Here is a 25,311-nt window from a genome sequence, read left to right as displayed (position 1 = left end):
ATCGTCTCTCACACTAATTCTCTTCATTGACAGCAATACCAAAATTCTGTTAGTTGCCAATCGACGAGCATCAAACCCTAAATACTAAAGAGAAGACACATCAAAACAAAACTACACATAAAACAATAGCAATGATTTTAACAAAAACAATGTATGAATTGCAAAATTGATGTTATTTGTCTACAAATATATCAATGATTACTTTCCTTTAAGTAGTAATCAAGCAAGCAAATAGTGCCACTCTAAATATAAAATATAGTTTTGTGTGGAGATGAAAGAGTAAAAATAAAAAAAAGTATGTACTTAGTTACTTTACTTCCTTTGCTAGCAGCATTCACCAGAATCACCAGGGTACATGACAATGCTCCCGTGCTGCAGTCCTTTTTTCGTTTAATGCTACTCCTCTTTCAAGTATGCCGCAAGGATGTTGATGCCCATCTCCCATAAATTTCCCATTCACATAAAGTTTTTGTAGGCTGGGTGGAAACACCTGCTCTATTAACACTCACAGTACACTAAACATTTTATAATTGATTCTTCATTCTGCTTGAAGACAGTCCAAAGTAAAAAGAACAGTGAATGGTTTATTAGAAATATACATCACCGTTGTTTTCCAGTTTCACACTTTTAAGTAATAAACCCCAAACTTAAATAATAAATTAAATTAGTAATTAGACACTTAAATAAAAAAATGGAAAAACTGGTCACATAATCGGTTAATTTGCATGAATGATGGATGAGTACTTATTATTTAGGCAATTACTTTTGACAAATGAATGACCATCAACATCATAATAAAGTTCTTGATTCTATTTCAAGTGCTGTGCTGTCAATGGCCAAACAAGTTCCAATTGTAAATGTATTCATTTGTTTTTCTCTGCTAACGCTAAATGAATGTATCAAGCACTGTTTTGAAGCAAATGTCATTTGAAGAGCCTAGTGCTGTTGTGTAGAAACAGCTTGCAGCATGCCATAAGGCCCTCTGTCAAGCTACATTGTTCTTCCTTTTAATCTAATTTTTACAAATCAATACTACAACCCCTTCAACATTTGTGGGACTATTCGAAATAATACTTATGCTGTCTAGTAGCAATAAGAGCCCATGTAATTAAGAAAAGGCACAGTCTGTAGGTAATGTCATTGACCTGCTTAATTAGTCTATTTGGTGATGGGGAATCAATATTAAATATGCCAGCCCCAATTAGTAGTAAGACTCTTCTGAAACCACTGGTGTCTGGTGGGGGTACAGTATGTGCCAAGAAAGAAAAAATAGTCCAGTTTGAGAAAATTGTTTAAAATAAAAATATTTGGACCCTCATTCTTCATGAATTACTGGGAATAAATAATCATAAATAATCATAGCATGTTGACAGGGGGCATTTCCCATTGCCATTTGTAAAGTGATAATTCTAAACATACCCCATGTTATTAGGGGACAAGACTAGGAATACAGCTAGAGGGGTCGACTAAACATTTTAAAAAGTTATATTTTTAGAAAATAAAATAAATCCTGTGCATTATTGTAATTTCATACCCTTGACAAAATGCAAATCATTATTGGGCAGGGTACAGAACAGATGTTTTGTTTTTTCCCATTAACAAAGGCAGAGTATCCATGTAGCATGTCCGAGACTTTGTTGGTGGGGCCTTTTTTATTGGTGTATAATAGGTGATCAACAGAAGGGCATATTGAGAAAACACTACAGAATAAATTGCTGTTGAGTCCCATTTGATCCAAGGAAAGCTCTAAAGGGTGTTTCTGCCTTCAGATTACTTTAGTTTATTAATTTCTATCCCCTCAATAGCTTTACTAAATACATTATTTTATCTTCCTGGCTTCCTTCTGTTTGTTTTTCAGCCATGCATTTATATCATCATTTTTTATTTCCACTGCCCTGTTACTACATAGCTCTGCAGTGTTTTCTGCACTGGATACAGATGTATCAAGACAAGAATTTGTGCTGTAGCAAGAGTAATGGAAATAAACCACTCTGTCAGATGATATAAAGACATGATTAAAAAGCACAAAATAAAGTTAAAAAGTTAAATCAATATATGTAATAAAAGTTGCTGGAGGACATGTGCTGGCCAATAAATAAAAGTAACGTGAGGCTGAAAAACAAACCCAAAAGCTAAATACTTATAAATATCCATAAAACCAAGCCTCCATCATCTGTTGTACAGTATGGAAACACATAAAAGAACAACTGAAACAAATTGTCCCTGCATCCTCAGTATCATTGGTCTTTATAATAAAATTTAACTGCCTTATTTTAAATTAAAGTATTATGCTCTGCTATTGTGGTTCTGAATTCCTAATCCTGGAGGACATCTGTGAAAATGGTGCACAGAAAATCTAGTGTAAAACATTGCAAACAATCACATTGTTATTATAATTTTCTAGCCCAGCTCAGATAATGAAAGCAAATGTTTGATTGGTTGCTATAAATTCCATCACCCTTTTCTTATACACCAGTGTTCATAAATGTCCCCGACAGTCTTTTTGAAACTTCAAAACCATGGTTGCTGTACCTGCACATGTGTAAAGTGTCCTATAACTAAAATAATGTACTAATTGTTGACTTACTACCAATATATTTGGAACAATTTTACAATTAAATCTGCTAATTGAATGACATGTGCTTCTATTATGCTTGTACATGAAAGTCGTCTGGCTGAAACTGGAATTATAAATGAAAAGATGCAATATAAAAAATATACTGTTGAACAGTATGTTTATCACTTAATTATTTTTTGGTATAAACATTTTAAATGGTGTATATTTATTATTTTATATTTTGTATGACTCCATCTGTGCGACTGGGAAAGACACCAACAATATGACACTGTAGATTTTGATAATGTAAAACCCTTTGTCTATTTCTCAATCATTGTTTATTTTTAACTTAATTCTTTTATTTTCTATTTCTCTATTTTTTTATGTTACCCTTTCTGATTCACACTCTCTCTTCGGATATACCAAAAGCTTTGTATCTTCACTGTGTCATACTATAAGTCTTCCTCTCTCTCTTTTCTACCTACCCACTTTCTCTTATTAGTTATGCTTAGCTGATCTGTTTTACTGGCACTAAAAGGTGAATAAATAGATTCCACAAAATACATTTTTTTGCAATTTTGAAGAAACTAGATCTTACGCATTTGAAAAGCCCCTTATAAATGTCTGGGTTGTATTATGAAAAAGTGCATGCTTGCTTAGTGTATTTAGATTACTATAACTTAGATTAATTTATATTTTTTTAATCTCATCTGTGTTTTTCTTTAGCCTCTCATTTGAAAAGCGGTAATACTTTGACTTTATTTTAGGGAGCAGTGATCTCAGTGTATTTTCACTCATTTCTTCATTTTCTTTCCATAACAGAAATGCAATTTTCCTTTTTTCCTGTGATGTTCTAGAGTTTTGTTTTGTGTGTCTGTCATTGTGGGCCTTTTTAGTAGTTATGGAGATTTTTTTCTTACAGCTATACATATTTATTTTTTGTAGCTAATTTAAAAGGGAAGATAACTGATCACTTTAATTATAATGTTACTTCCATAGTGATTCAGTGAATGAGAAATATTTTTATGAATTTGGTAATTGTTTTACAAATTTACAACTTTCTGTTTTAGCAAATATTTTCTCGTTTTCATAAATAGATATAAACATATATCAATGTCACTATAGCCATTTATATGGATACATATAAATAGAGTCCCTGAAATTTCTCTTGCCCTTCCGTACCTTTTCCCCTTCTGTCTTAGCATTACAAAGTTTAGGAGTGTCGAATATCAAACTGCATGTTTGCTAACTGATGAAATACATTTATCCTACAGTCTCTAACATTCATTAACAAAATAGCTCGGAAGAGCTTAAAGTTATTTACAAATGTAGCAAAAGTAAAATTGTCTTTGAAAGTGGGGCATATACATTGGCATCAAGCATACAATTAAAGTTTTAATACCAAACCATTGAAAAGTTTTACTTGCAATACCATGGCTTGCCACAGGTTTTGCTATTGAATTATTGTAAATATATGAGGTTGCTCTGAGAGCCGCAGTTTACAATGATTAACCAATGCTGACAATAATAACGTTAAAATAAATGTAACATTTTTTATTTAATGAATAAACAAACAACATTTGTGGTCAGAGTGGAGGGAAGTGTCAGTCACTTGCAGTAAAAACAAACGTGGGCTGAATAGTGGAGAACTATAAGTGATTACCTTTGCTGAGACCACAGATAATGCACTGGTTAATAAGAAAAATAATAATAAAAATCGGGCAGCAATCCCCCTTTCCAAATGACAAACCATTTCCAGCACTTGATTGTCTGGACTTGTTTACATATATAGTGGGAGAACACAAGTGGGATTGTACTGCCCCAGGCTGGTCAGCACAGGGCTGTTGCCCCTTCATGGACAGATGGGCCAGAAAAAACTCTCCGCTTCAAGAGGCTACCAGCCCCACACTTACAAGTGCTGGAGCTCTTTCTAAGCCACTGGGCTGTGGGGGTGAGGACAGTTAACAAGACAGAGACCCCCTGGAGTGGCAACTTTGCCACCCCAATGGTCTGGTGTATAATGGACGGGGGTTCTCCCCAAAAAATAAATACACCATTATTATTTTCAAATCAAATAAAATATATTCAAATAACTCAAATAAATATAAAATAGAATCTTATTTGTTGCTTTGTTGATCTGTCATATTCCAAATGGGACTCCTATGGAAGCACCAACCCTGCACTGACCAGCTTTGTTCTACATTTCAGCATAGCCGAGAAACCAGCCCAACCTGTCTAGTGCTGGGACCGGTTGAGGATTTACGGAAGTAAACTACTCATTTTTAATTATGCATTGATTATTTTACTAATTAGTACACTGTGTTTGGAAAGTGTTTTTTGCTCATTAAAGTTTAGGACCAGACCCAATCTACGTCAGCTCTGAGCAAATTCTTTTGTTCTTCATTCTGTGTGAAAATTATTATTATCTGGATTGCTCCCTCTCTAACCCTTTATCTTACTGCAATTAACTCATAATGAAAAATGAAATCTCTGTTCTGCACTGCTCCATGGTGCAACGCACCTCTTCCATAGTCCTGTGGGAGCACCCAACTCCACCCATCTGCCTGGGCAAACTACCGCTGATCCACAAATGCAGCCACTGTCCTCTGTACACCTAAGTGCCCTAGTGGAAATATACCCACATTTGTACAAATTGAGGTGCATAGTGAGTCTAAAGCTGTAGTTATATTGTGGAGCAGCCATGTTGCACTTTATAAATTACCTCCATGTTCTTAGTGAAGTACAAGCACAATACCTCAGTCTGTGAGGGTAAGATACGTCTGGAAGCCAGCATTTGTTATTTCAGGGAGTTGATGTGTTTTAACATGTGAAGTTATCATTGGTGGATGATATCTTCACTTTTATGTGCTATCATCCATGGTGGGTGAAGTCCATGAAGTTATAGTGGTTGACTTTATATTAAAGTTAGAAAGTGGGAAAGACTTCTTGAAAATAAGTATTGCTTCCCATTAAACCTTCACCCACAAAAGTACAATCCTGTAAAATATGCAACACTGACAGTAATTACCCTAAAGTCGTAAAGTAGTAATGATCTACTGGTCTTTCAGTTATCGTGAAAAACCATCAGGACTGGTTGAATATTATGGGGATTTGGGGCACACTGGCCATTTTTTAGACCATTTTCTTATTTCTTTTTTAATACACAGTGAAGCATATGTTGACCATGCAGAGATATTTGTCATTCACTTGCAGTTCTCCACTATTCAGCCACGTGTGTATCTTATTTCTGCAAGTGACTGACAATATTTTCTGCTCAGGCGACAAATGTTGCTGATTAAACATTTTAGGATGGGTTGCATACATAGTAACTTGATTTACAAAGCACGGTATTATGTCAAAGTCCATTCACTGGCAGAAAAATGTATTGCAGGGAAGTTCAATATTATACTTTGGGAAACACACTTGATACAATGGAATGTGTTTCCTTAAAGCAGCAGAATGTGAATGATTAAACATTAAAAGACAATTTGACACATGCTACATCTGTAAATACATAAATTTCATTTTCCTACTGAAAATCCATATAGGATTGTTTAAGATTGTTTAAATTCTCAAATGCATAGCCTTCTAATATAGCTTATTATTAACAGAACATTTGTGGGGAGATTTAACCTGCCCTATTGTAAACCCACCACTTAAGTCATGTCAGGGGATGCAGCAACTTTTATTAAGTAGATATGAGCAAAATTTCTAAAACTGTTTTTCAGAATTTCAATTTTTTTCGCAGGCGATATTAGACTTTAAATATTCCTTGTCCTACCCGACCCCACCACCAAGCAGAATGATTTGACCATCATGTTCCCAGCTTTGTTTATAGATGGTACATTTCATGAAATGTGAATTTACAAATACAGTGTGGAATGGCAAAGCAAAAAAGCAGAAGTCGAAGATCTTATCACCAGAATGTTGCATTTCTGCCTTTTCCGCTGCGCAACTTGATTAACACAGAACATTTACTGCAATTTTCCTTATTTATATATTACGAATTGCCGTGTAGCCATTTATGTCATTTGGAGAGTTAAAAAGGCACTGGTGAGTCTAAAGACTTTAGATTTTTACACAAATACTTGTATATTACAAAGAGTGTATCTATTTAATCTAAGTCACAGTTCTCCCTCTTTAGATTAATTAGGTATATATTAAAAGGCAGATCCCCCTGTTTGCACTGGATCAGGTTGGTAGATGATTATGCTTTTTTTATTACTTATTCTATTTATTAATAATACTATTATTTAATATAATTCTAGTACCTTGTGTGTTATAATAACACCAGTGTAGTCTAGGTCTAATTTACCTACTTATTTTATAGATGTGTGACTGTTTATTAATGTACAGAAAGCAAAGATGGCAGTATATCATTTCAAAAGGAGGGACTAGTTGACTTCCCTTTTAAATAGACATTCAAGTTTCCATTTCATTCTGGTTGGCTTCCACTTCTGCTACTTTCTCTTTCACTTTCTTGACTTCCCTCTGAAGGCCTCCAGATTGGTAGGAGGCCTTAGACTTGTTACATATTTGTTTTGCTGGTGACACCGCATGCACATAATGTTTTAATGAAACTAAAAAGTGTCATACCTGTTTCTTTTCACCTCCTCTTCCTTCCCTTAAAAAATGGCATTAAAGTATATTTAAAACAAAGTTTAATTATGATATAGTACATTAGATGATGTATTTGATTGGAGCAAGCAAAGTGATTTCAGTGAAGGGATGTGAAACACATTACTAAAAGAGTCATTGTCTTTTTCCTCCATTCTGCACTCCAAATGTGGAGATTATTCTTTTCTGTTATTGTTCCATTCCTGTCTCTGACAATTAAAGAAGGTAGGTATTTGTCTACCTCTGCACGTTAACATCTAAAGATCAGCCTGTGAAGCACAATAGTTATTTTAATGTTTTTTTATATTTCTTTCAATTTGTTATTTCACATTATGTCAGTTCCATCACTGGTGTATAATTGATTTAAAAAACAAAATACATTATCTAGTTATAGTTATATTTTGACTATCTTGTGATATCCAACTATGTATAGTTACAGTAAATATTCTTAAAAAGTTATATATAAAAATGTGCATCTGTTTAAGTTCTTGTACAGTTATACAATGGCTTTCTGCGTGTATTAGCTTTTTCAGTGTTACACTTTTTTCCTGAAATATATACTGTCAATATTTTTACTTTGGTAAGATACAATGCTGTATCGATTGTGTCTTACTGTAATCTTAACAAAGCCCCTTAAATCTTCAAAAATTAGTGCAGTTTCTATATAACACCCCTACTGTGGGTGATCAAAAGTCAAATAGGTCACCATTTACATGAAGCCAATAGCTTCATGAACGGTAGGAGTGTGTATAACGCTATATTTATATAGAGTAGTCTCCAAATATGTTCTGTCTGTAGGTAAGTTCTTCTTTTCTCTAGGTTCTCATGACAAGTTGCTGGATGTTGAGTCTATTGTGTGCTTATAAATGCATTATGTCAATAAAAAAATGTCAAAGTGTAGACAATGCCAGTAACACAATAAGTTTACCAGGCAATGGGTTTGTGAAATTTTAAATATGATCCACGCGTAGAATATTATATGTTGAAAATGTAAAGAAAACAAATGATGTCCATTTTTAAAAAAGACTATCAATCAAAATTGTGTCAAAATTTATATTGATATATCTTGATATAGAAATGTGCACACAAAGTTCCATTTTTTATTTAATTACTGTAAATAATCTTCCTAAATGGTGGCACTGTAGTTTTCAGTTTGTGTTATAACTAATATATAATAATATATACATTTGAAGAAAATAGACAGGAGAATGTGAAACTCTTGTACGAACAAGAATATGTGTTCCCACCTGCTTTCCTCTTTTGAGAAGTGCCTTTATGCAAATGTTTTTGTGGGATTTTGAGATGGAAATGTGGATGCTGACTAAAGACTATCCCCTTAATTAAAACAGAGATGTGTGATTTTTTTAACATAAATCACTGTGGCAGGCTATAATAAGAATCTGCCATCTACCAAGTATATACTATTTTCATTAGTTTGTTTCTTCAGGCTGCTATTAATGATTTAAAATTCTGCACAGTCTCAAGGATTGCCATGGCAGCCACAGTCACATGATACAGTCACATGATACATGATGTAGTGAGCAGGGAGGCGTTAGAGCTTATAGTGGCATTCCGTCTGTACTGTGTACTGTAAAATCATCCTCCTCTTCATCTGCCTTCACATCACACGATGAGAGCTTTGAGTCTGTGTGTGTCTGGCAGCCATACTGTGCACTCTCCAGAGAGATTTTGAAAAGGAGATAATGATTTGTAGGAGGACAATTATGAAAAATTACTATTAGATGCATGCTTGAAAAGTACTTTATTTGCTAGTTAAAAAAAAAAAGAAACATTCTATGTGGGATTTTTGCTTTAAATGCAACTTTTTCTTCTAAACTACTGCTCATTGTAGCCTCATTTGTGATTTAAGTAAGCCACAATGACAGTACATTTAATGCCTTTATTACATTGGTATATTTTACATAATTTTTGCAGCTGAACAGAACCTTGGAATTTTTTTTCAACTATTGTATAAAATAGATGTACACAGTATAATTACAACTGTCCAATCCCATACATTGCAAGAATATATAACAATTTATGGGTAACGAAAAGCTAATCTGTTAGTTTTCCCTTTTTTTTAAGACCTAAAGTGTACTAAAATGTACTTATGGAGATGCAAAGGTCATATAAATCACTTTAGTTCATAGCCTAAATCTAAACATTGCAACCATTGTATTGTTGTGTATATATAGGTGACAGGATAGAGCACTTGATTAGTTTTTGGGCAAGGACTTCAACAGAATGAAAACGTACAGCTCAGATGTCTATTATTGGGGTTCACCATATTTCTTTTAAAGGGGCAATTACTCTGAAAACCTTTTTTATTACAATTGCAAACAATTTGTATCAGGAATTATAGTGGAAGAGAAATGTTATAAAGGGACGGAATACAAAAAGGGAAAACAAGAGGGGAATAACATAGCAACAAATAAAATATATTGCACTGGTTTTACTACAAAAGCAGATATCAACATATTTACCATTATATTCATGTTCATAAAATTTGCCATAAAAAGCTACTTTACAGTCTGTGATAATTAGGTGGTCCTAATATTTTATTCTTTCTTAAGCATACTTACCTACTTTTGAGACCAGCCGCCCGGGAGGGGGTCCGTCGAGGGGGCGTGGCCACACGGGATGGCCCGTTAGGCTCCGCCCCTGTCCATCTTAGGAAATTCTGGCCAATCGTAGCAGGGGGCGGGGCCACAATGCAGCAGTTAGCCCTGCCCCCACCATCTACAACAACGGGGAGATGCTGGATCCGGGATTTTTGCCTGCTCTCTCGGGAGTCTCCCGGACATTCCGGGAGAGTAGGCAACTATGTTCTTAAGCGTTTCTCAGGTTTAATTTTTTCTTGTTAACCAAAATAAATTTTCAAATTATTATTCCCCACAAAGTCCTGTGTGTTTTGAACAATACGTCTCACTGACATGTGGTTACACTTGTTTTCCGTACAAAAAGTAACTACAGAATCTACATTATTTTAAAAATCAGCAATGTTTAATTTGAATGCTTCTTTAAAATACTGTAGACCAGGTTCTATGCTCAGCTTTCCATTAGCCCATTGACTTTTAGCATTTATTTTAGTTGTATTTTTTTGTTTATTTGGTCATTTCAACTTATCAGGTTCTATTTTAGGGAGTCGATTTTAAGACCTAGCCTTGTTGTTAAAGTCTTTTATATTTTTTATTACTTTAGAATGTTAGAGTATACATACAGTAAACACTGAGCACACATAAGGATGGTGCTTAGAAGGCATTCCAAGCACATAACCACTCCTATACTGGTGCATTGAAGCAAGCGGGAAATGTTCCTCTCTTAGTACACAGTAGAGATTACACTCAGAAATTATTGCATGCAGTGTCTTCAGAGTTTAATTGCTCCTGTGTGACAAGGGACAAGGAATCCCCTTCACTTCAATGAGCCATAGAGTACTGTTAATGCTAGTGTTTTTTTAACTGGAAATGTGCTAGGGTTCAGAGCACCAGTCTGATACCACCTCCTAAAATAAATATCAAAGGGGATTAAGCAATGGAATCAGCTTGACCAAATGTCCAACTGCTTCTAAAAAGTTTAAAGATGTGACATTTTTTGCCTTTGTTACTCAAGGCAGAAAACAAAATATTATGCTTATTAAAGTAGCTTATTCAATTTATTTAAATGTTTAAGTTTCACTTTACTTTCCAATCCACCCTTGAATTGGACATGATTGAGTAGCAATGTCAAACGAAATAACAAAATTAATTATTTGCGCTGCAATTTTAGTGTAGTGTAAACCCTGAAGGTACTCCGTTTTGCTTTCAGTGTACAAATGAAGTTGTATATGAATATGAATATGTACAATATTTTTGTTTTGTTTAAGTTAAAATTTTTGAACCGTTTGCTATTGAGTATCCGTCAGATTTAACATTAGTAGCTTACTAAGTGCAGCAGAATTGAGAGCTGAATGACATTTATATTAAATTAATTTTAATTCATCTGGAAAGAAAATTAACTGAATGATAAAAAAAAAACATAGAGATAGCATACGGATCACAGAGGGTTAAGTGCAGGGAGCATTATTATTATTATTATTATTATTATTATTATTATTATTATTATTATTATCCTTTATTTAAAAGGCATAAAAAGATTTCCACAGCGCCCTACACAATACAAACCTAGACCATACTGGGAAACCAGTACAGAAAAATAAACGAGTAATGCCAAGACTCCAGAAGCTGGAATAAAGTTTGAGCAGAAGAATATGTATAGAGACAGGAGGAAAGATTGCCCTGCATGTAAGAACTTACATTGTAAAGGAAGGGAAAACAGATAGAAGACACAAAGAGGAATCGGTAAAGGTGATCAAGCACAGGATGAGCGAGTAAAGGGTCCGGGAAGAGAGAGGAGATGAGAACAAGCATGGATAGAGGGTTAGGTGGATGGCTGGTAGGCTTTGAGGAAGAGGCGAATTTTAAGTGCCAATTTTAAGGAGCACAAATTAGTGGACAGTCAGATGGAGTGTGGGAGGTTCTTCCAGTGAAGGGAGCAGCTCGGGAGAAGTCTTGGATTCTGGAATGGGGTGACGTAATCAGAGTGAAGGAGAGGCGACAGTCATGGGCCGAGCACAGGGAGCTGGAGATAGTGTGAATGTAGAGGAGGTTGGATATATTAGGGACAGTTGAGTGGGAGAGGGCTTTGTAAGTCAAGGTGAGGAGTTTTAAAATAATTCTGTAGGGGAAGTGAAACCAGTGTAAGGCAAGGTAGAGAATGGAGGCAGAAGATAAACGACGTGAAAAGAACCTAAGTCTCACAGCTGCATTGAGTATAGAACGAAGGTGAGGTGGGAGCGGGGGATGCCAGTGATGAGAAGGTTACAGTAATCAAGGCGGGAAATGATGAGTCCATGGATAATGGTTTTGGTGGCGTCCTGAGATAGGAAGGGCCGGATGCAGAAGATGTTGCGTAGTTGGAAGCAACAGGATTGGGAAAGAGATGGGGGGGGGCAAAAGTGAGGGAGGAGTCATGGGTGATGCCCAGGCAGCGGAGTTGTGGGACAAAAGAGATGATGGTGTTGTTAACAATGATAGAGAGATCAAGGGGGAATGAGAATCTAAAAGGAGGGAACACAATGAGTTTTGGTTTTAGCAAAGTTAATTTCTGGAAAGCGTGATGACACCTAAGAGGAGATGGCAAAGAGAAAGTTAAATACACAAGTAAGATGGGGGGGATCAGGAGAACAATGTAGAGATGAATGTCTTCACTATAATGGTGATACTGGAGAACAAATGAAGTGATGAGAGCAAACAGGGTTGTAGTATATAGTGAAAAGAGTAGAGTGCCAAGAACAAAGCCCTGAGGGACTTCTACAGGGAGGGTGGAAGGGGGGAAGGATGAACCAGATGTGGATACAGAGAAGGAGCGGTTTGTGAAGTATGAGGTGAACCATGTGAGGACAGAGCCAGAGAGGCTGAGAGAGTAGGGTCTGCAGCAGGAGGGGGTGGTCCATGGTGTCAAACACCACAAAGAGGTCCAGGAGAATGAGCAGGGTAAAGTGGCCCCTGGAATTTGCTGAGCGAACATTAGTAACTTTGGCCAGGGTGATTTCAGTAGAGTGGGGGCAGAAACCAGATTGGAGAGGTTCAAGGAGGGCGAATAGAGGTGACTGGTGAGGCAGTTGCAGACAACCTGCTTGAGTAATTTAGAGGCATAGGGGAGAAGTGAAATGGGGTGGTAGTTAGTGAGTGAAGTGAGATCAAGTTTGAGTTTTTTGAGAATGGGAGAGATAAAAGCATGTTTAAAAAAGTGGAGGGGACAATGCCAGTGGAGAGTGACAGGTTGAAGAGGAGTGCTAGGAGCAGGCAGTGGGGAGAGGGAGTGAATGAGGTGAGAGAGGAAGGGATCCAGGGGGCACGTAGATGGGGGAGAGGAAAGAATGAGGAAGTGGAATTATTCACCCGAATTAGAGTGAAAGGAGTACCAGAGTTGGTTGTTGGAGGAAGGTGGGACAAAGAGGGTGGCAGAAGAGGAAAGGGAGGAAGAGATGTTTATTCCGATGGCCTTAATTTTGGAGGAGAAAAAGAAAGGGAAGGGGGCTGAGGAGAGAATTAAATGTGGCAAAGATTAGAGGACTGAGAAGAAATGAGGGACTTAAAGAAAGATTGTTTATAGAAGGAGAGGGTGAAGTAGTAGGAAGAGAAGATACATTTAAAAGGAAGGAAGTCAGCCAGGGAGCGAGCTTTCCTGCAGAGGCGTTCAGCAGAGTGAGTGCACTTCTGAAGGAAGCGGGTGAATTTGGAGTGCCAGGGTTGGGGAATTAAGCAGCAATGGCAGACAGAAGAGGCGGGGGCGACAGCATCCAGGACAGTGGGGGGGAGTGGTTATAACAAGAAGTTGCTTGTTATAGCCACTCCCCCACCACTGTATTGACCCATTAAGGTTCAATATAGAGAATTTGCATGGGAACTTTTTACCCTAATGACTATACACAGGACATGCGGTCACCCCCTAAGGTTAGAGGAGAGGAAATTTCGCAACCAGCAAAGGAAGGGGTTCTTTACATTAAGGGCAGTCAAGATATGGAATTCATTGCCAGGGAAGGTTGTGATGTCAGATTCAATAGATATGTTTAAGAAAGGGTTCAACAAATTTTTAGCGGAAAGTGTATCCAGGGATACGACCATTAATTAAAATGAAGGAAATATTAGTGGATATGGGGTAAAAATAGGACTGCAATATTGGGTCTGGGGGGATTTTCACAATTGAAACAGATTGGCGGTTGCTTACTCTGGATCAATTTCAAATATAAGTGCAGGATCGCAGGCGATCCAAAATAGGTTGAACTTCATGGACTGGTGTCTTTTTTCAACCTCATCAACTATGTTACTCTGTAAGAGCAAACCAGGGTAGGAAGAGGGCAGAGGAGAGTTTCAAGAGAGGAGGAAAAAGAAGTAGGGTCAAGAGCGTCAAGATTGCGCCTAATGAGGGTAGTTTTAGGCAGGGGAAGTGAACAGAGTGAAGGAGAGGAGATGGTGGTCAGAGAGCGGGAACAGAGATTTCCGAAGTCTGAGAGAGCACATAGATGAGAGATGACAAGGTTAAGAGTGAGTGGAGGATGAGGTCCACTGAGTGAGGCCAAGGGAGGAAGAAAGGTGAGATGTTTGATGGAGGCAGGGTCAGAGGGGTTATCAATAGGGATGTTAAAATATCAAAGTATAATGGAGGGGAGATCAGAGGAAAGGTAGTGGGGAACCAAGGCTGCATATTTGTTGAAAAGGGGAAGTGGGGCCAGTAGGGTGGTAGATGACAGAGAAAGAGAGGTGGATGGGGGGAGAAGAGGTGGATAGAGTGCACTTTGAAGAAGGATAAAGAGAGGGAAGGCACAGTGGGAATGACCCAAAATGTGCAGTTAGTAAATAGGAGGAGGCCCACAGGAATGGGTGAAGAAAAGGCCCCAATGGGAGAGAACGGCAGGGGAAGCCGTGTCAGTAGAAGAAAGCTAGTTTTCGGTGATAGCAAGGAGGTTAAGAGAGTTGGAGATGAAGAAGTCATGGATTGCGGGCAATTTGGTGTGGATGGAACTGGAGTTCCAGAGGACACAGGAGAAGGGGAAGGAGGGAAGTCGGGAGATATGGATGAGATTGTCAGGGATGCTGGAGCAAAGGGAGAGGATGGGTATAGGACAGGAGCGAAGAGCATTGATGAGAGACCAGGAAACAAGGGGAGGTGGAGGGGAGGGGGGGTGGGCAGGGGTAGAAGAAACAGGAGGAGGGGTCAGAGAGTAGAGATAGAGGTGAGGAGCAACAATAGGCAATCGGTAGTGAAACAGACTAAATAATAAAACTAAGTAAAGAAGGCAACAGTAAAATGCAAGGCAATAACAATTAGGTAATGCCATAGAGAGACAATACCAGGCAGACAGGACAGTGTTGACACATTTTCCATCATCCTGCACTGGGGCCATGATGATGATGCGATTCACAGGGTGTTGCATCATCAATGCCCCATCCACGTCCAAGAAGTAGAGGTGGCATGCGGGAGGGTGGCCTATTCTGTTGATAGTTTGGGAGAACTCACCTGAAATTTGGGTGTCTCCTGTATTGTAAGTATGAGATGTAAGTATCACGGATGAACTGTGTAGGGTAGTTGCACTGGGTTCTGCTCTGTAACTTAAAGTTGCACTCCCAGGTAGGGTGAAAAAGGCCCTACCCAGGTATCCCCATACCAATAACAAGCCTCAATCATGAAGATCACACCCCCTCCACAGCCATTTTAAAGTGGTGAACAGAAATAATCTCAGCAGCCAGGGGCGAATTGGGAAGTTAGAGTGGCCCTGGAAAATTCTTTGAAAGAGGCTTCATGTAGTCAAGACCAAAACAGCTGTAGGCAGGGTAAACACTAATTAGACAGGGTTGGTACACCTTTAGCCACAGCCACAACTATGGTAAGCTGGGACAACGCCTGAGATGGCGATAACAGAACAGGTGTTACGGTGGTACAAGTACTGCTGATATATGAGATAATTGTTAAATAGGCTTCCCCATGCAAATGCAATCTTTCCGCCGGCAGGGATTACCATTGGCATTAGCAGCATTATTGCCAGCAGTAACCCTTTAAAATGAGAAAAAGCCTTATTGATTTATTAAAGGACTTTTCACCCTTTAATAAGTGAGTCTCCCAGTGCATGCAAAATCTCCAATAAGGAATCGCTGACCAACAGTGTCTCAGAACCCATTTAGCATGTGCACTAATAAGGTTTTGAGCATGATGAAAAAAACCTATAACATAACAAAAGTTTACTATTGAGACACTCAGCAAAAATGATTAAAATCAGAATTTTTTTTTACCTGCTATCCTTAGGTTCAACTATGTGACTTAGTAGTTGTGCTTCTTTTCCTCCTCATCTCTTTGATCGGCAGCCAAAAGCACTGGTTCTGTCTGCCAGACTCCAGCAGAAGAGGTGGAAGGAAAGGCATGAATAGGAGAGAAGATGAGGGGGAAAAGTTAAGGTGCAAGTGTGTTGTGGGGGTTGATGGGAGAAAAAAGGGGGGACAATGGGAAATATACACACAAGGAATAAAGGGACAGGCACCCATAATTTAGAGAAGACATCAATTAGGCGGTGGTGGTAGAGAGAGACACAAATGGGGGGAGAGAGAGACAGATGGTTAGAAATTGGTGCACATACAAAATTGGAGACAGAGGAGCACCCACACAAAGGAGGGGTGACAGAGGTGCATACACACAAAGGGAGGCAGGATAGAGGAACACACACATAATGGGGGGAACAGAGGCACACAAACACAAAGGGGGGAACAGAAGAGCACACACACAAAGGAGGGAACAGAAGAGCACACACACAAAGTGGGGTAAAAGAGGCGAACACGAACACAAAGGGGGGGGGACGTACTCATACAGAGAAGGGGTGACAGGTGCACACACACAAAGGGGGGGAACAGATGTGCACACACACAAAGGGGAGGGGAGACACATTTCCTTGCTATTTTCTAATTGGAGCTCTTTCAGCTCTGTCTGTCCATAGATTAAAATGGTAAAAACCTCTCCCCCTAATGTTAGCAGCTTATAATCATTATCTAGGAGGTGATAAAGACATTTAACTGTAATCATAAAAACCTAAACATTTTGTTACCATTTTATATGTCTGCCTTTTGTTCTGAAGTCCTACATAGAATTTGTAAGTGACAAAATTGACTTAAGCTTAACTTATTACAATCTGCCCAGTTTAGCAACTAGTAAGTCAAATCAAACTTATGCTATACTGGAAAGTTTTCTTGCGAGACAAAATCACAAGTGACAAATTGCTTATCTTTTCTTGTATTATGTTTTTGTCACAAACATGTCTCTATATGCCACTCCCATTCATATGAATAGATGGTATTTGTTGACATTTACAAAGTTACAGCATGGTCCAACTTTTTCAGACTGTCTCATGCCTGTCCAACAGACAGTTGCAAATGTGGGGCCGATTCATTAAGGATCTTAAATGAAGAGGATTCTTATTTCAGTGTCCTGGACAAAACCATGTTACATTGCAAGGGGTGCAAATGAGTGTTCTGTTTTGCACATAAGTTAAATACTGCCTGTTTTTTCATGTAGCACATAAATATCAACTTTAAATTTCAATGTACAAATAAGCTATAAAGTATTTGTGTGCTACATGAAAAAACAGACAGTATTTAACTTATGTGCAAAACAGAACACTCATTTGCACCCCTTGCAATGTAACATGGTTTTGTCCAGGAGACTGAAATACGAATCCTCTTCATTTAAGATCCTTAATGAATCAAACCCGTGATTATCACATTGGAAACCATTGTTTACAGATTATGAAACACGTCTTATCCGATATGTCGCATTACAAGAAAAATGAACTTCCTTGACATATAAGAAGTACAATAATTTGGTCTTTTTTTATCACTGTTGTATGACTTACAATATGATTATTTGCAAATAAAGTACAAATGTGATATGATTTATAGCAACCAATAAGACATTTATTTCCTAACTTGTAGTGAATTGGTATTGGAGAGTGTATCTTATGACTCCTCAATGTGTACAATGGTTTTCTGTGGGAAATGTCTTCCTGTTTATTGTGACTTGATTTAAATTATACAGGTGTTGATTATTGATTTATTATATTTGACATGAAATGTATCCAGTGGTCATTTAACCTCTTATTACATCTTAGAGGTCTTGGACCTTATTTCTTGTTGCCATTTGATAATCTTTATACCATTAAACGTTTTCTAATAGCAAAGGAAAAATAAATTTTGCTGCATGCAGTTGAGATAATTTCTGACAGCAACTGTAGCTCATTGCAGTTGAAGTATTTGTAATTGCAGCTGCTTTTGTGCTTAGTGACTGCTGAGATGAGTACAGATAGTGATGAGGAATTTCAGCTAGAGGTGGGTGGGTCTAGGGTGGTCCATAGTCACGCCAGTTAGGTGCCATTACTTGCACCAGAAAAATCAGAAATTAAAGGAGCAAAAGGAACAGGGGCTTGCTGGGCTGGGAGTTAGGGGGATATCTGCCCCCCGGCCCTGGTCCCATAGTGGACTACCTTGGGCTGGGTCACTGGTCTACCTGCATTTTTTTTACCTTTATCATGTTCCTTAAAGACTGTTGAGCCAAGTCTTGCCCCCGGTTCTTAAATTTTCCAGCCAGCCCCTTAAAAGGGATGTTGACTGGAGAGATGGTATGATCTTCATTTGTAGGAGAGTGCTTAGCTTTTTCAGAGGGCAAACAGGATGTATTTAAAGCCTGCTTGGAGGTGATGCAAATTTGGATTTTCAATGAAAGTTGTTCGCACTCGTAGATGCAAGCAAAGCTCTTGGCACACATGTGTGCATAGTGGAAAGTGATGCAACTAAAAGAGGGGAACTGACAGACTTACAGTAACACAGGAATGAGACAGAGCCAAATTATTCCCTTATATACTCAAGTTGTTTAATCTCCATTAAATTAGTGTGGTGATAAACTTTTTAATGATATGTTTGCAAAGGCATGTGCAGGCAGTGGTTAGGCATGGTTTAGCACTCATGCCCCTACACCTGCCCTATCTGAGAACAGCTGCAAGGTCAGGTAAATTTATGTACTCTGTAGGCATGTACATGTGTATGATCATGACTCTCTATCTTAGGCAAAATCATAAAGGAAGACATATATTTTCACTGCACATTGTAAATGACTCCCAGGATGTAGGGAATAAACAAACAGTAGTATATTATTTTAATTGTTACATTCTATAATATATTGGATAATGTAGCCCTGTTAAAAACCCTAAGGATATTATAAGTCAGTGAGGTGCTCCTTAACCACACAAAGGCACAAAATTACAGTTCATGGATCTCCGAGGTGATGTATAATATCCGTAATACTTTTCAGTACGGGGTGCGTTGACGTCAGAACTCATTATTCTTATAGATATAATTTGCAGGAGTTTATGCATATTAGCATCACTTATGTATTATATTATTTATATTTTCTCGGCCAACATATAAATTACATAAATGTCAGAGAGAGGGTCTTTGCTTCTCCCACATCTTTCATGCTATAATGCTGTATTTTTAGATCTTGTGCATAATTACTTAGATAATAACTTTTGTTATATTGATATCATTTCCCTGTAGATGAAAGGGTGATGTATAAAAATGTTGGGTAGTGTTTATAATATGTTTGACTGCAGAAAGACTGAATCTTCTCAGCTGTAGTAAACTATAGGAAACATACATTACTTACATACATTAAAACCTAACCATATAGAATGAGGACTTCTGCCAACTAGAAAAATGTTTTTATAAACCCATGACTAAAAGTACACAATACACTATAGTCTATTTGTCAATCAGTCTATTAAGTATGCGTTAATATTTTTAAGCATATCATCTGTATACGTTTTTTAAAAGTACGTAATTTTTGAGCTATGACTGTATACCAATCTAAACTATTGCACACTTATATGGCTCACATTGCAAAGCTTACAGATTCAGAGTTATTCAAAAAGGACTTTTGGTTATCTTATATACCTTACTCTGATAACACATAGGAATGCATCTTAGCAATAAGCTTTCCATCTAATTATCTGGGATAACCTGATATATCACTTTGGCTACATTTATACATGTAAAATGATGCTGTCTGTTAATATTTCCAATAATAATCTAGTAATAAATGGTGCAAAATAAGGCAAGACACAACTGATCCTTTCATTACATTGACACATCACCCCAAATGCGTCATAATGGGTACATGCAGCAGTTGACAAGTTCTGCTTCCGTTGAAATCTATTTTCAGCCCAAGTTATTTTTGTTATGATAGTGTTGTATTCGTACACTGTATTGCATGTGTGGTAGTATAAGCTATAGAATCTAGAGCTTATATGTATTTAGATTTTTTGTTATGTTAAATTTAATACCATATTAGTTTATGCATAAATCTCAGTGAATATCATTTTATGTCAACTGGACATTTTCTTTTAGCAATAATAATGTCCAAAACATGAATACGACATTTTTTTCTTGATTTATTTTTTTTCTTGTATTTTTGTCTATAACATACATTAAGGTACCTGCTTTTTAATCCATTACCTTTTTAAAGTTACATAAGGAGTTACATAAAGTTATATAGAATTCACATTTTTGATATTGATATACGATCCCATATGTTTTTCTAGAGGAACATATCAAGTCAGGGAGTACACTACAGTACAGTAGGTAGGCTTAAATTTAGTTGAGCATGAGTACCTCACTGAAATGACCAAGGTCCCTCAAACCTCGTGATTGGCCTTTCCTGCAATTCTCAAAATACAAGGCCAGGAAAGTGGGTTTGTGTGTTTTTTTTCTTTATTATTTTTTCTCTCTCTCTATCTCTCTTGCATTTTTGTGAATCTAATGATGCACTTATGTTGCCCCACTTTTCCCTTCTCTTCATACCTTACCTACTAAAGGAGGAAATGCCACTTTCTTGGTAAGTGGATGTTAACCAAGAGGGACTTAAATCAAAAAAGATCACAGTGTGACAAAACTGAGAACATAGGGTGCTGATGAAAGTTCAACAGTACTCTGCCGGAAAAAAGGAATACAGACAAACTAAAATGAAAAAAAGACAATTAATTTTTTTTAAGTAACATTTGTGAATTTTATTTTATTATTTTTCTTTTTTTCTACTTCCCTTGTTCCCTCCTCAATCTCTACCAGTTTTTGTGCTGTTTTGTCCAGATGTCTATCTCACTCCTCACTATTTTAATTATTTTATTTTATCCCTATCTTTTTTATCCAAACAATATGTTATTTTGGACTCTACATAACTTTAACTTTCTTTACTTTGATTTTATTTATGTGAGGTCTTAATCTTAGATTTTTCTCTTCCCCACCTGCTCTTTACAATTATTTTCTGTTATCTATTTATTTTTTGTTGCGTTTTGCATGCAAAGTTGCATGAGCTGCATTGTTTGGGTCGGAAGGCTAATCAGAAAGGAATAGACTCAGTGTAGAATTTCTGTGTTAACGTGCTGTATGCAACTGTGAGTTGACATTTATGGGTAATTATTAAGTCATGCTAAAGCACCTCTCCTTCTTTTCTCTTTCCCCTATTTCTACTTTATCTTCCTCTACAGCGGCTAAATTCAATATCGCCATCTTCAAAGACACTTTCAAAAGTGGAGACATCTCCTAATCGTCACAAGAGTAATAAAAATAATGATAATAGAAGTCCAAGATCGGTTTCCTCAAGTAAAGGTGGGCGATCATCAGATGATAAGCGGCGGCATCATTCCAGGTCGCCATCATCAGAGAGACACCATAGACGGTCCAGGGTTCGAACCAGGATTCATAAAGAGTCTTCTGTGAACTCAGGAAGCCATACAGGCTACAGCAGTGATTCTGAAGGATCAGTATTTTCACAAACCACAGGAGTAGAAAAGCACCATGGTGCTTCAGCAAAAAAGTAAGGCCACATTAACGTATTTAATTTATTGATATGATATTTAGGTAGTATATGAAATCAGCCAGTGTTTCACTATTGTTGCCTCAAACTGTAATTTTTCTAATATTCATTCATGTGAATAAAATACAAGTAAGTTGTTTAGGTAGGGCATTTTGTTTAGGCTTAATTTATGGTTTTGGCTAAAAAATCAAGTATTTCATTTACATGTGGTAAAAACAGTTATGGATGGAAGTAATCAGAATATTGTATGACATAGGCTAAAGGTCAAGCATCACCGTGGTAGACAAAATAGCTGTTCAGAGTCTTCAGTGAAGCATGCTCGACAAAACTTTGACAGGAGAAAGAGTCCAACACGCAGCACTGGTAATAGAGGCAGCTCCTGGAGTTCCAGTCGCTCCCGATCCCGTTCAAGGTCACGTGACAAGAGATCAGCAAGAAGCAGGTCTAGATCTGTCTCTCAGAAGAAGAATGTAAACAGGTAAAGACTGTGTAAAATTATCAGTTGCGATGGATATCTAATTAAGTCTAGCCAATTTATTTTAGGTTAACAATACAATATATGGTTGTAGTATGACTATTTATTTTCTTCTGAATAATGAAAGGGCAAATTTGCAATTAACAAAGGATATCTCTTTCATTTGTGAGGGAGCTCAACTCTTCTTTAGCTATTTTCATTTTACAGGTAATATTAGTAATATTATGGAATGTTATCAGGGTCGGATTAAGGGAATGGAACTGTTTTTTCAACTAGAAAATGGCAATTTTCTGTAGATATTAAATGCGCCGATACTGACACACTTCTTCTGTAAATGAAAGCAGCTCAAAACACTTTATCAGCGAAGAAAAATTTTGAACCACCAGGGTAATAACTTCCCAGAACACACCCCTACAAAAGAGCCCAGCAGGAACACAGAGTGATGAATACTAGTCACTAACAGAAATCTGGTACTTGCATGATATTGCTACAAGAAATTTTGTCTGCATTGTATAGCCACCAGAGATTTGGGATTCTGGATTGCATTGCCATCTGAGATTTGGGGTCTGTATTGTATAGTTATCACTAATCTGTTCTCTGTTTTGTGTATTGGCCACTGATATGCTGTCTGCATTGGCCACTAAGATGCCCTCTGTGTTGAATAATGTATACTTGAATGATCTTTGTATTCTAAACTCTTCATTAGAGTGTAGTATGTATTATATATGAGTCACTAGAAGGTTCTCTGTTTAGCATATGGGTAACTATATTGCTCTCTTTATTGTATGTAGATCATTAGAATGTAGCTTGTATTGTTAATGTGTCACTAACATGCTCTCTGTATTGTATCAGCACAATAGAGTGCTCTCTATATTTATCTCTAGATATCCACTCTGTTTAGTATATCAGTCCCTAGAATACTAGAATGATCTCTATATTGTAAATTGGTCACTGGATACTCTCTCTGTGTTGTATAGAGATCACTAGTATGCCGTCTGTATTGTATTATATTGGCTGTGTCAAAACACATCCAAAGTAGCCAAACTAACCACACCCTTTGTATGTAACCCTTGCTGGGTACAGTGAGCTTATAAGCACAATATTTGTGTAGTCACTAATGAACATATTTATCGACTTTTGTAACTGCTATTGACAAATGCATATTAGCATTTAGAGCAGAGGTGTCCACACTCAGTCCTCAAGGGCTATGAACAGTTCATGGTTTCAGCATTTCTTTAATCATGCACAGGTGAGTTAATCTATTTGGATGGGTCATAATTATCCCACCTGTTTCTACAGACAGAAATCCTGAAATCATGACCTCTTGGTAGCCCTTGAGGACTGAGTTTGGACAACTCTGATTTAGAGTCTACAAGTATATATGTAGTTACATTATACAACTTTTAATAAGTAAGCCATACATAGAGCATAGACATACTCATTCACAGACATACTCATATAACATTAAAGATATGTATATATAGAATAGTTTGATATTAGCTTCATATTGTTGAGGCGACAAGATGGATACTGTCAGCCATGCTTGCTAGTTGTCTTTTTAATGAAAAGAGTTGCTCTGCCTTTTTTTAATATACATCCCCCGTGTGATAGTAAATTAGCGATGAGTGAAAATTTTTGAACAGGTTTGCAGAATCTAGCACTTTTCATCTGACCTTACCTGTTCCTTGCTGAATTACAACTATCAGTTTTATTCTGCCTGCACCTCTTCCTTATTATACCCCCAATTACATGAATGACACCACACAGCAGAATGAATTGGCACCACATTGTTCCAGCTCTATTCATAAACTATAAATTTATCAAAATGTGGAATGTGGAAATATTAGGTACAATTTGGAATGGCGAAAAAAAGCAGAACTCAAAGATTGCATGACTGCACTTCTGCAAACACTTGTTTTGCAGGGAAATTTGAGTCATATGATATTCTGACACAACTTCTCTCATCTTTATGGTAAATATTTACCCAAGTACCCACTTGTATTCACAAAATGTACACAATTGTATTCATTTGTACTAAGTTTCAACTAATTTTTGTAAATATCTTTAAAGTACTCCCTAATCTAAGTATATTTATGGCAAAACACCGCTTATGCATTTAACTGTTTCAAAAGAATCCTTCTGCTTAGTTTTGTATATCTTTTTATTTTTTGCTAATACATTTTATTTCATTTTTAGTTAAATTTAACAGACTGAAGTAACTCTTGAATTTATTTGCGGTTCCCTTTGGAAGCTAAGTCTGTGACCTGAAACCTGAAGTAGTCACTAGTAGTCACATTGATACGTGTGGGGAGCAAAGGCTAGCCTGTCTGGTCCAATCCCACAGCAGAGCTACTGTAGCACAAATTGCTGAAAAAGTTAATGCTGGCTATGATAGAAAGGGCAAAATAGAAAGAAAAAAAGAAAGTATATAGATTGAGGCACTCTAGGGAATTTCAATCAAAAATAAAACCATTTATTTTATTGATATGCATTAAAATATTGTAAGTAGTTTCATACAAAATATTAAAAAAGTGATTGCTTGGAAAATATAAAAATGCAGACCAGCTGCAGTAGCTTTGTAATTCCCCAATTTTATAATTAATAAATATATATGTTGGTATTAATAATAACTGCCAAAATTATATTTAAGCTGTATTGTTATTATTCAGCACAGCTATAATACAATTAAATATATTACTCAGGTGATTATTATTATTATTTCATCCTCAGAGTCTCTACCTTTAACAATTATTTATTGATAGCGATCTATATATGACCATGGCTTGTGTGTCAAGTTTATAATTCACTACAGCACTCTGTTGTGTTCAAAAAGTAACCAAGACATAGGTTACTTGTGCATTTGAAACCTTATCCATATTATTACTTATATGATACTGAGTAGTATATTATCATATAATTGAACTGGTGCTAAATAATATATTGGTATCAAGAATCTATAAATCCTATAGACAACCACACTATCAGTGTCTCAACATATAATAATGTTGTTAATTAGCTGTTTCAATGATAGATAATCGTGGTCACAAGGTATAAGCTGTTACTAATTAACACGCGGATATCACTGGTAAAAGTGTCTCATAAATAATTCGGATATCAATCCCTCAGTAATACAACGAAGAAAGTAATAATGTCATTCCTTAACTATCTAATCAGCGTTTGTTAGTGATACTTAGTATAGGTTGGTATTAAATGA

The 25,311-nt window shown here is 36.9% G+C and overlaps 1 protein-coding gene across 2 annotated transcripts in view; it reads left to right on the top strand.

Moving 5' to 3' along the window:
- SRRM3 (serine/arginine repetitive matrix 3) overlaps positions 1 to 25,311 on the top strand; it is a 356,479-nt gene that overhangs the window by 308,667 nt on the left and 22,501 nt on the right. For both annotated transcript variants that reach the window (XM_075195126.1, XM_075195125.1), the window contains 2 exons: positions 21,294 to 21,622; positions 21,879 to 22,100. In XM_075195126.1, the coding sequence (XP_075051227.1) occupies positions 21,294 to 21,622; positions 21,879 to 22,100 (551 nt within the window). The remainder of the gene's footprint in view (positions 1 to 21,293; positions 21,623 to 21,878; positions 22,101 to 25,311) is intronic.

This window comes from Mixophyes fleayi, chromosome 2 (assembly GCF_038048845.1).
Source record: "Mixophyes fleayi isolate aMixFle1 chromosome 2, aMixFle1.hap1, whole genome shotgun sequence".
NCBI classification, from domain to species: domain Eukaryota; kingdom Metazoa; phylum Chordata; class Amphibia; order Anura; family Limnodynastidae; genus Mixophyes; species Mixophyes fleayi.
Note: the sequence above shows the minus strand (reverse complement) of the source record. Positions and strands in the feature narration are given on the sequence as shown.